This window comes from Hippopotamus amphibius, chromosome 2 (genome assembly GCF_030028045.1).
Source record: "Hippopotamus amphibius kiboko isolate mHipAmp2 chromosome 2, mHipAmp2.hap2, whole genome shotgun sequence".
In the NCBI taxonomy this organism is placed as follows: Eukaryota; Metazoa; Chordata; class Mammalia; order Artiodactyla; family Hippopotamidae; genus Hippopotamus; species Hippopotamus amphibius.
This window is the reverse complement of record NC_080187.1, coordinates 172444340-172456453: the sequence shown is the minus strand read 5'-3', so window position 1 is coordinate 172456453 and position 12114 is coordinate 172444340. Positions and strand designations below refer to the sequence as shown.

At 51.5% G+C, this 12114-nt stretch overlaps 1 protein-coding gene and 1 long non-coding RNA gene across 6 annotated transcripts in view; one reads left to right on the top strand and one right to left on the bottom strand.

The window, feature by feature from the left end:
* Positions 1 to 1066: 1066 nt before the first annotated feature.
* Positions 1067 to 12114, bottom strand: part of SLC7A8 (solute carrier family 7 member 8) — a 48136-nt gene continuing 37088 nt past the window's right edge. For all 5 annotated transcript variants that reach the window (XM_057723112.1, XM_057723113.1, XM_057723117.1 and 2 more), the window contains 7 exons: positions 11240 to 11393; positions 10508 to 10631; positions 8733 to 8836; positions 5244 to 5340; positions 3412 to 3561; positions 1722 to 1899; positions 1067 to 1236 (listed from right to left, as the gene is read on the bottom strand). In XM_057723112.1, the coding sequence (XP_057579095.1) occupies positions 1082 to 1236; positions 1722 to 1899; positions 3412 to 3561; positions 5244 to 5340; positions 8733 to 8836; positions 10508 to 10631; positions 11240 to 11393 (962 nt within the window). In that variant the 3' untranslated portion in view covers positions 1067 to 1081. The remainder of the gene's footprint in view (positions 1237 to 1721; positions 1900 to 3411; positions 3562 to 5243; positions 5341 to 8732; positions 8837 to 10507; positions 10632 to 11239; positions 11394 to 12114) is intronic.
* LOC130845621 (uncharacterized) lies at positions 6911 to 7835 on the top strand. Its single transcript, XR_009051430.1, has 3 exons — positions 6911 to 7034; positions 7601 to 7704; positions 7801 to 7835. It is a non-coding gene; the product is annotated as an uncharacterized LOC130845621 (long non-coding RNA).

Here is a 12114-nt window from a genome sequence, read left to right as displayed (position 1 = left end):
CTTGGATGAGAGGTGACTTGAGGCTGATTTGGCTCGACTTTCAGGCATGAAGGGCTTGGGGAGCCTTCATACCCACTGGTCCAGAAGCCAAGGTCCAGAGAGGAGGAAAAGGGCCAGGTGGGGGTGCCAAGAGTGCTGGCTGCCCGGGGCTGTGTTGGGGCTTCTCTGCGGGGGTAACAGGGGAGGGGGCTCCTTCCCATGGGGGTGGGGGGGAGGAGGAGCAGAGCTGCTTTGTCATTAGGAGAGAAATGTCCACTATGTTGAAAATAAGCAGCCTTCTGGCTTCAGGAAGCTTTGGCACCGAGTTGGGGAGAGGATGCAGGGGCAGGGGCAGGGGCAGGGCTGGGGCTGGGTTTCTGCAATCTGAGCCTTTCCCCATCTGTTCCACAGCCCTGGCTGGCATGAGGGGGAGGGGGCCATTCTGCTGCCTATGGGTCCTTAGGTCAGTGGGGAGACGCCATCCTGACAGGAGCCTCACTCTGCACAGGAGGACCCAGGCTGAGGTGGGTGGAGGGAGGGTGGGAGGTGTGGGCAGAGGGGAGCATCACCTCTGATTTCTTAGGTCCCTGGTGAAGGGAGGGGGATGTGGGTCTCTCCAGTGGACCTTTAACGGGGACAGATTTGCTTCGGTCTGTCCCTCCGGAGTGACTCACTGTCGCTTCCACTTCTCGTAGCGCCGAGGCCTCCCCTGGGGTCAGGAATGGGGAGGGAAGGCAGTCCTGAACTCAGGTTCCTGAGGAAGCGACCGAGGGTGCGGGCCTGGGAGGCAGGGCCACGCAAGGCACCCCTGGCAGCTCCAGGGACCTCTAACAGCGGCAGCATGGGCAGCCCTGGTGGAGGGGGTGCTCTAGACACAGGCCTTGGGGGCGAGAGGAGACTGCATCTTTGCATACAGATGTCAGCATCTTTGTTTATCGTCTCTCACCACCCACACCCGGGTCCTGCCCCTGCTTGACAGAGGCAGGGGAGTGTGTGTGTGTGTGTGTGTGTGTGTGTGTGTGTGTTTGGGGGACCAAGGCAGGGAAGGAGGGCAGAAGGGGAATGAAGGAGGAAGGAAGCAGCTGAGAAGGGAGGGTGGTCCTCAGGGCTCCACCGCATCCCTGTCCTTGGAGGCCGTGGGCTGGCAGATGGGCTGCTGCTGCTCAGTGGCCTCATCCGTCTCCTCTGTCCCCGAGCCCTCCTCCACCTTGGGGTACACAACCACGCACATCTTCTGGCTCACCAGGGTCAGCAGCTCTGCACACAGAAACCAGATCCGTGCTGAGCATCCCACCAACCCGACCCACCAGACCAGGGCCCTTCCCAGCTCTCCTGCCCCAGGGTTTGGCCTCAGCAGAGCTGCCGGTGCCTTTAGGGGACACCCTCTCCACCTCACCCCCTCCTCTGTTGCTGAGCAGCCTGTTTGCTGGCCGCTCCTTCTCGTCAAAGGCCCCACGCCCCCTGACCACCATTTCTAGGGTGTCCACGGGTCTCCACCCAGCCCAGGGCAGCGCCTACTGGATAGCCACTCTTGCAGGCCTAAGGTCTGGGTGGAACGCTTCCGCTGTTCTCCTCTCCTCAGAGGTCTCCTGGAAGGTACCCGCCCTTTCCTGCCCCTGATCCCTTCCCCTGGACTCTATGGACCAGCCCCCGGAGCCTGGTGGGGCTCCCCAGCCAGACCACTGCCCGCTCTATTCCAGACCACGGGGCCCCCTAGCCACCCAGACTCTTCAACAACTCACCAATGAACTTATTGAAACACCTAGGCTTGTGTTGCCAGTAAACGCCCAGGAAATAGACAGGCACCCCGGTCAGCATGATGGCCAGGCCGATGCCACACACCACGGGCTCCGACCACAGGCTGAAGACCAGCAGCAAGGCCCAGAACAGCAAGTAGATGATGGGGAACAGCAGGTTGACCTGTGGATCAGAGGCACCGTTACCTGCGTGGAGCCTGTGGCCCCCAGGATCAGGGCATCTTCCCTCTTCTTCACCCACAGGGAAGCATTTTGAGGGCAAAGCTGGGTTTCACTCAGCTCTGTGGCTCCCACACCCCGAGCCCTGATAGAGCAAGTGCTGTGTGAACAGATGTTGGTGCACGTGGGCAGTGGGACAGTTAGAGGAGTGGGGGCCCTGGGCAGGGGACAGTCCTCACTGTCCTCCCAGATGGGATCAAACAAGGTCTTGTCATCAGCTGTGTGCCCGTGGCAGCCAGAGAAGCCCATGGGGGTTGATGAGCTTGCTGGTATATTGGTATATATTTGTGAGGTCCTCGGGCGAAGGGGAGCAGGAGAAATGAATAAAAGGCAAGAAAGAGATGACCGGTGAGTCAGGCTCCCCTCCCCCAGCGGGCAGGATGTGGCAAATGTCCCTCCCTCTCACCAGGGACAGTCCCAATTTGTTTCAAGCAGTTTGAGAAGATAACGCTGCCAAGACCCAAGAAGTCAGGAAACCTAGTGTGGCATAAGGCAGTCGGGGCCTTATTTACTTCAGAAAGAAGCAAACTCTATGGGCGCCACCCCGCCTTATTGACCACAGGCGGGAGTCTCCTTCGAGACTCTAGACTCAGCTGCCTTTCTCCCCCTTGTCTTCTCCACTTAGAGGGTACGCGTATGGGAGGGAGATGGGGCTATTCTACTTCCTCTTCCCTCTAGCACGCTTTCTAAGGGTGGTAGGAAAGTAGCAGTGGAAAATGGAGACTTTGAGAGCCCTCGATTCCTCAGCTGGCAGACTCTCCTAGAAGCATCTAGTCTCCCTGTGTTTCCAGAATAGGATTCTTCAAATAGCTCAGGGATATACCCTATTCTTGTAATTTGCAGGAGAACCCGTAGCACGCTGGCATATGTGGTTCTGAGCAATCCCATCTGTTCCTATCACAACGTTATTTCTTGTACAATCGAGAGGTTCACCAGGCACCCTACTACGTGCAGGGCCATGGTCGTTTAAAAAGGGAGGATCACGGAGGGCTGAGTCGACTGGGAAGCTTCAAGGAAGAGAGGTCCTTGAGTGTGGAAAATGGTTAAAATTTGTAGAGGCAGACGGGAGAAGGAAACTCATTCTGGGAGGAGATGGAGAGATTGAATGAAGCCAGCTTCCTGGAGGGACAAGTAGGAGAGTGGTCGGATTAGAAGGTCGAGGGAAAATCAGCTGACTTATAAAAGACTTAGAGCCGTAGGAGACTGAGGAATGACATGATGGACGTATCACTTCATCTAACCTATTCCTCCAGCTGCAGTTTGCTCTGGTCCTGTCCCCCGGGGAGAATGGCAATGGCGACCCCATTCACACGTGGCCCTTGCTTCCCAAAGGGTCTCCCACCCTCATGGAGGTGATGAGCGGTGGTCAGCAGTGAGAACAAGGTGACGGAAAAATCTGAGCTTAGCTAGAACCAGTGGAGGAGTGGGAGGGGGCCCCAGAGGGAGGTTCTCGCACCTTGATGGGGCGGGGGATGTCAGGCTTCTTCCAGCGAAGAACGATCTGTCCAGCAATTGTGACGCCGTAGAAGAGGTAGTTGATGAAGCCCACATAGTTGATGAGTGTGTACATGTCACTGGTGACAAGCATCAGCAGGGTGGAGATGCACTGGCGGGGAGCGGGAGAAGCTCATCAGGGATGGGAAAGGCATAGGGAGGCTGGAGGAGCTGGGTACTTGTCGGGGCTGCTCTCCTGCCTCTAGGCAGACAGTATCATCCTATAGCGGGTCTCTCAAAACGGAGACTTTACAGCCTCTCCTAGAAACCCAGGTCATCGCTAACACCTTCTTCACCAGGAAGTCCCTTCTTACTGCAGGGGTGATCATCAACACATTTAACCACAGGTACGCATGGGCACTAACCATAACCAATCAGAACAGACACTGGCTGTAAACAACCGATGACACCCGGCTCTATGGTACCCTGGTCTCATTTGTATTTCTTCCTTGGTTGAAGCGCAAGCTAATTTCTTTTTTTTTTTTTTTTTTTGATCCCTTAGGGAAGGTTATTAACTGCAGATTAAGACTTTATTCTTGCCCTCATCCTCTTTTCCTGGCTGAGTCATCTAATTTATTTGTCCTCCTTCCTTTTCTTTTTTCCTTTCTTTTTTTTAAAAAAAATCATAAACAGTTACATAACACTTCCTAAGTGTCAGGCTCTTTTAGCATTCTACAAATATGAACTCATGTAACCCTCAGAACATCCCTGTGATGTTTTCTTGATAGGATTCACTTTCCAACTTCAAAATCATCTCAGTGGCTCTCTGGAACCACGTTCTTTCCCTCTGCTAATTTGTTAAAGCCAACAGAAGGCTCGGTTCTCCTATAAGATTTGATGGTGAAAATAATTGAGGTTTTAAGGGATGAAAAAGCCAGATTCTTACTGTACTTGCCTTGCAGTCATAGGCCTGCACCACTGGCTCAAACTGAAAAAAGTTTGTGGCTCACAGGAAGCCTTGAGACTTCTCCAGCTGCCTTTCACCACTAGCCAATCAAGATGACCTTCTTCCTGTATCTGAATATTCTGAAACGCCCCCTAGTGTTGTACAATGAATGCCCTTGACTCCTGAGAGCTCTGCTATCCTGGTCTAACTGCTTCTCTGGTGAACCAAAGTCATTTTTGCTATTTTAGTCAGGATCTAGAAGGAAACAAAAGAATCCCAAAGACTCGTCAGGAACAAGTCTTTGCTCCTTCTGTTTGCTCGCTCTAAATGATTCTGCTCTGGGGTAATTCCACTTCCATTTACCGCCCCCTCCCATCCCGAGTTTCTTTGTCTCCATTTTCAGTTTACCAGTCTTCCTTTATGATTTTTCTTATTTGGTGTACCAAAACAAGTCACTGAATTTGTTTCGGTGATATTTCTCAAGAGGCTGGCAGAGCCTCCTGGGGCAGGAAGGTTGATGGGGAGGGGTGGGAGTGTCCAGCGATCAGCCAGGAACAGAGGCCCAACGCTGCAGCCCTGCGGGTAACAGGTACAGGGGGAGCCAAGAAAGACGTTTCTCTGTGAGGCTGTAGAATCTCGAAGCAGCCACGTCAATCTGACCCCAAAGGATGGAGAGTGGAATGAGCCAGCCTGGGAGCCTTAGGGTATCTCAGGACTCAGGGTTTTTCCTTGCTATATCTCTTGATGTTGATCAGGCCTACATATACTATCTGCGAGATGACCTAAGGCCCAGAGAAACCTAGGAGCACAAGGGTGACAGGGGTGTGTGTGGGAAGTGTGCACTCCCAGCTCAAAGCAGCACCAAGAGGGAAGGTGTGTGTAGGGCTGGCAGAGGGAGGGAACCTTACTGTAAAAAGCAAGGCTGGGACTGGGGTGCAGCGCTTCACATGGATCATGGCCAACACACTGGGAAGGTGGCCCTCCCTGGCTCCAGCAAAGAACAGCCTGGTGGAGAGAAAAGCGGGTCAGCCTGGGATGGCCCATGGACCATCCAAGGATGCTCCCTTCCTAGCCCGGCTCCCTTATCCATGCTCATCTCTGCCCACACAGGAGCATCCCCCCTCCAGCCAGGTACCTGCCTTCTCATGCACACCTTCCAGCCCACTAGTCAAAGGACCCACGTTCACAAATGCAGGTACAGGCAAACCAGAGGCAGTCAGTGGATAAGTTGATGGATTCTGGGGTGTGGAGACTCTGAGTGTGGTCTGGGCGGCTTGGGGTAACTGATGGCTGTGCTGTCACTCTGTGGGTCTCTCGCAGAGTCTGGAGCGCTGTAGGAGTAGCCTGTCTCCTTTGCCTAATGCCTTAATCCCTTAAAAAATGTGCCTCCTCCCTCCTCAAGGGATATAGTTTCTTTGAGACACGGGGACTAAACTACACATGGAAAGCCTTAAAAACATGCATATCCTAGTCAGGAAGTAGTTGCCTTTGTGGGAGAATAGGTGGTGGATCAGGAAGGGACACATGAGGAATTGGGGGATATGTGGAAATGTTCCATATCTTGTTTTGAGTGGTAGTTACATGGTTGTCTACAATCGTCAAAACTCATCAGTCTGAACACTTACGATCTGTGTATTTTATTGTGTGTAAATTATACCTGAAAATTTATATCCTTAAGCTAGTTATTCTAGTCCCAAAAAACCATCCTAAAGAAATGAATAGAGTTAGCGAAAGGCATACAAAGATATCATGATGATAAAAAGAGATTGGAAATATCCTAAATGCCACAAATTAGGGTTTGATTATGTAAATTATGGTATATCTATAAGATGGAATATTATGCAGACATGTTTTTGAAGGAAAATTGCGTGAGAATGTGCTCACAATATAACATTAAATTAAAAAAGCAAGATAGAAAACTGTATGATTCCACACAGTATGATTCCTATTAACTAAGGCATAATTTACAGGCATGTAAAAACATCAAAATATCAACCAGTTACCTCTGGGTGGTAGAATTATGGGTAACTTAAATTTTGTTTCTTAGATTTTATAAATTAAAAAAATTTTTAAAATAGGAAACTTAGAATAAATTTTTTTTTTTGGCCGTGCCATGTGGCGGTTTGTAGGATCTTGGTTTCCCGACTAGGGATCGAATCTGGGCAGTGAAAGCCCAGGACTGGACTGCCATGGAATTCCCCAAAAATTATTTTTTAAGTTAAAAATTTTTAATTTTATTTTGAGATAATCATAGATTCACATGCAGTTGTAAGAAATAATGCAGAGCCACCCTACGTATCCTTCACGCAGTTCTCCCATTGGTAACATATTGCAAAACTATACTACGATATCGTGACCAGGATATTGATAGTTACACATTATTTTTAAAAAGAGAAATTTTAACACAAGGAGCAGCCCTTCTTCCTCTTTCCTCTCCCAAGAAAAAAAAGACAATACTATAAGCTGTTAGGAGTCATTTACATATTAGTGGGAATTAGACCACTTTTTTCTTTTTTCTAGGATTTTGTAGAGCACCTAACGGGTGAGAGGAAGGGGATGAAGTGTTGGGGACAGAAAGCCACAGAATCAGCACGCTGGGTTGTCTGAAGAGAACTGTCACTTTGTGATCTGCGTATAGGGGAGAGTGGAGCTAACAGCAGCGGCTCCTTGAAAGCCATGGGGGTCGATTATGGTCCCAGGTACCCAATATGCACACCATCAGTCGCCGTCATCAACTACCTCGGCCCGTGTCACTAGTTTCATGCAGCCATGTGACATCGCCCCTCTGCAATGCAGCCTCATGCACCCAGTGGAGCCCCAGGTGCTCTGGGGGCCTCACCATGCACATAACCAGGCTCCCAAGTCCACATCCCTCCTCCACATGCAGCCAGGACCAAGTGGCGTTGGCAGGTGCAACAGCATTGGCAAGTCACGTTCACAAGGGACAATCCTCGCCAGGCTAGCCGACCATGGAGGAGACGTGACATTAAGCATGACACACACGCACACAATCATCCTCTCCATACCCGCAGACACAAAAGAGTAAGAGAGAGAAGGAGGGAAGGAAAGAGGGAGGAGGGCAATGGAAAGATGAGTTGAGGAGGCCTGCCGGGTGAGCTGAGCCTCTGAATCCGAGGCCGAGCCCACCGGGCCGCCTCCCGCATGCACACACAGCTGGACCACATGCACGCAGACCGCTGCTCCGCCTACCCGAGGGACAAACCCCACTCTAAAGCGACTGGAGCCAGTCACTCTCCTCCAATAGATCCCAGAGAGCCACATGGGTCACTGCTCTTCCACCTCTCGCCCTCGGCTGGGGCCTCCAGGCGGCCACTGCTCCTGTGTAACACGCACACAAGGTGGCCGTGGGTGAGTGTCAGAGGGTCCTGGGGTACGGGGGATGCCCACACTCCCTCTTTCTTGCCCTGGGCCCTGAAAACATGACACTCTCTTGTCATTTCACAGGAGCTCCTCCCTGACGTGACTGGTGGCTTTGGAAGAAGCTGAACTCAGGGGATCACTGCTTTTGCTGTATCTTTTGAGTAGGACGGTGCCCTTGGGGGAGGGGGACTTTCAAAGAACCCTGGGAGGACCCTTTGAACCTCAGCAATGGACATCATCCAGCATCTACCGGCCTCCACTGCCCATTCAGGAGACAGCAAGAAGGGACATCAAGGAGGGGGCCAGATGTCTGGATGTGTGGAGGAGGGGGTTGGGGACTCCTGGGCCCATTCACGTTTCGGGCCTCCCTGAGAGTTTGGGGTGGGGGACAAAGCTTTGGACAAATGCTTTCCTTCAGTTCTTCCCCACCCATCTCACTTCACCCCCTCCCTGAGGCTCCTGAAGGGCCACAAAAAGGCCTCTCAGAGCCCCCTGTCTGTTTAACAGGGCGGAGCCTGCACCCTCAGGGCTCTCAGACCTGAGCCCAGTCTGCCTGCAGTCTGGGCCCAGAACGTTCATGAGAGGCCAGCCCGGAGGCCCAGGCACAGGTCCCTCCTGGTCCCTTTCAGAGCAGGGTTCCTTTCCAGCCAGCGCAGCCTGTTTCCAGGCAAGTGGAAAAGGGGCTCTGCAGCTGCCGGCAAGGCCCTGTCCTGCTGCCAGGCACACAGCCTGGGGCCTCCTCCGTCCTCTGCTCCTCCGGACATGAGGTGGGATGGTGCTTCTGCCACCGCATGTAAAGCCACACACGTCGTGCGTCACCACACAAGCGGCACAGCCTCCTGCACGTCCACACCGACACACACACACGCCCTTGTGTGAGCAATCGCCCCCTGCAAGGTCGCCACCCAGGTGCCCACACAGACCCCCGCTGATGGAGACGAGCCCCGCACATGTACACAGAGCAACATACACAGCGGAGTGGCCCCTGGCCCAGGAAGGACCTGGACGGCACTCACCGGGAGGAGGTGAAGAGGGACCCGTTGACGCCTCCGAATGTGGACAAGGCGACGGAAATGGGCATGATCCAGGCCGTGACCCCTAGGAGCTTCTCCCCAAAAGTCTGGGGGAGAAAACAAGGGGCTGAGCATACCAGGAGGCGTCACAGCCTCCCACCTGCGCGTCACTGCTGGGAAGGCTCCCTCCCAAACCCACCCCTGCTGAGTCTCTCTGGCTAAAGTCCTTGAGAGGAGGGAGGGCAGCTTCCCTGCCCCCGCCTCTCCTGCACCCCCACTCCCCTTGGTGATGACAGCACGGTGGGGATTCAGTAATGTTTGGGACTGATTAACTAATGAATGAGACCGTGTGTGGTGGTGGTAATAATAATAAACCACTAACATTTGTTATTCTTGTTTTATGGATAAGGAAACTGAGGCACAAAGCAGTTAAGCAGCTTGCTTAAGATCACGTGCTCAGAAGTGGGGGGCCACGACCAAAGCCAGCTGCGTGAGTCCAGGCCTTGTGTACATTATACGAGAGCGAGTCAGGCAGGCTGGGGTTTCAATCTTAGCCCAACATTTAGGAGCTGTGAGACCTTGAGCAAACGTCTTAATTTTTGAGCCTCAGTTTTCCCATCTGTAAAATGGAGATAAATCCTAATTCATAGAAACAGAAGATATTGTGGGGGTGGGGGGAGTGATAAGAATAAACCACTACATAGGCTGAGAAAGAAAAGTTGGTGAAGCTGTAGACTAGTCTTCATGTATTGAAAGGATATAAAATGCTAGGGGATTAGCTTTTTCTACATTCCCTGAGTCAAGTACACACTTGATTTATAGCACTCTTATATTTATATATAATTATAGCACATTACAGGGGAGGGGTTGTTTAGAAGAACTGTCCTGCTGGCGAGGCTTAGTGGTCACGTGAACAGACTGCCACGGGACAGTGGAGGGCTTCTTTCTTTACAGTCTTCAGTGATGAGACATGTGATGACTGTGGCAGGGTGGGGCTGTGGCCCAGGTGAAGCTACGTGAGAGAAATGCATGGCTCCCAGGTCTTTCCTGGATATCAAGGACCCCAATGCCTTGGATCTGCATGCTCTCTTTCCCCAAAGAGCACAAACTACATGAGCTTTTTTCTGATGAGAGGAGGAGTCAGCTTGTCCAGGTGAGGATACGGAGGCAGAGAGAAATGGTGAGTCTTGTGCAAGATGATGTCTTTCTGAGGAGGAGCCCATGTCTTTACGCAATCATCCCATGTAAAGTTTAAAGCGCCCTAGGTCAGAAGTTGGCAAACTTTTTCTGTAAAGAGTCTGACAGTGAATATAGTAAATATTTCGGCTTTGCAGGCCATCCAGTGTCTGTGACAGTGACTTAGCTCTGCCATTGTAGCTGCCTGTCACAACCTGGCTGTCTGATTGCTCCTGAGCACCTGAAGGTGTGGCTTCTGCCCTGAGGACCTGAGGGCTTTCAGTCCCACAAAGCCATGGACCAGGGGAAAGTGAGTGGGGCTAAATGGGCAAGTCTGTGTCACCATTCCCGGTTAGAGGGCAGCTGAGTTTGCGTTCTTTCTTTTTTTTATATTGAAGTATAGTTGATTTACAATATTTCAGGTGTACAGCACAGTGATTCAGCTATTCACATTCTTTTCCATTATAGGTTATTGCAAGATATTGAATGTAGTTCCTTGTGCTATACAGTAGGTCCTTATTGTTTATCTATTTTATATATAGTAGTGTGTATCTGTTAATCCCACACTCCTAATTTATCCCTCCCTGAGTTGGATTTCTTACCACAGCGACTGCATTTGATGCCAGCAGCTCCTGGGGGGACATTGCAGTGACATAAGCGACATTTGCAAAGACATACACAAATGTGACCAGTGGGATAGAGATGAAGATGGCTCTGGGAAGGTTCCTGTAGAGGGAGAGGAAGTGAGAGGGGGAACACTTGACACCTGGGACCACCTGCCTCGTCATGGGGTCCAGGGAGTGCCTTCTGTCTTTCTGCACGAAGTTGACCTTGCAGCCTTCTGTGATGCTCCCTCTCCCTGGGGGGGTGGATTTTGTCTCCATAAGGGCAGGATAATTAAAAGGAAATGAAACAGCTTAGGCTAGGAATATGTTCCACACCAGCTGATCCCTTCCTGACCAGAATCTCTACAATGCACTGTCCCCCAACCCCCAACACACACCTCAAGATACAAAGAGCTGCCTGTTGTGAGACAGGTGAGTAAGATGCCTGGAATCCTCTCAGGGTGCATTTCATTCTCTAAGGCAGTGGTGTTATCTCAGCACCATTTTCAGCTTTTAACCTGCTCTGGGAGAGTCACGGGATCATTTTTCTCCTGGCTGGGTGGGTGACAAATGGTCTAAGTTCCTGGGAAATGAACTGTTTCTTCAGGATAGACGAGAAGGGGGCTGAGGGGAGGAGAAGTGGCCACCGGACACGTGGCTCCCTCTTTCCAGTGGCAGGTGCCATGGATTTTGAAGGGGGAGGGGGAGAGCTGGGCTATTGCAACTCACTTGTAGGGATTGACAAGCTCCTCAGTCACGTAATTTAGAAAATTCCAGCCTCCATAGGCAAAGGAGCCCTGAAGAAAAGCCAGCGCGATGAGGCCGATGTCCGGTTCTTGGAAATTCTCAAATGCGTTCTTTGGCTCCAGCCAGAAGTACTGTCCTGTGGACACAGGGGTGGAAGGCTGCTCAGAGAGACACGTCAGAGCCCGGCAGCCCCAGGTCTCTGGTGAGCCCCACATATTAGAGAAGTGGGGCCAAAAGGGGCACAGAAGTACAGGTCTAGGACCCCCCAGAACGTGGTAATGATGAGTCCAAATGGGAGCTCAGGTTCAAAGCACAGTTCTGAATGTTCCTTTTTTAAAAGGCAGAGTTCCTTGGAAAGAAAGCCCAGGGGAGGTTACTGGGCAGGGCAGGGTAAATTGGAGCTGGCCTGCCAGGATTCGGAGATGCAGGATTGGAGTCACCAGCAGTCTCCTGACCACCTTCCCTCATATCGAAGTTTGGACATTTTCATGCAGAAAACACCAAGAACAACACACACTCAAACATAAGCTTCTGTGATGCTATTATTAGCTCAAGCTTATTCTGCTTTCTTTGTCAATATCCTCCTGTCTCTTCCTAAGGCATGTGTTTGGTCTCCCCTTTCATGCAATAGATCTCCTGAAGACAGGGATTCTTTAGCGAAGAGCTTTTCAATGGTCTTCCCAGCCCTCAGCACAGTATCCTGCACATACTGGGTCCTCAAGAAAGGCTGCTGATTAAGGTTGTAGTAAGATACTGAGTAGCTGACCACACTTTACATCTTCATCCATAATCGAGCATTTGGAACCAGATGAGAGTGATCGGGAGAAAGCACTGGGACCAGATTAGGAGGGACTCAC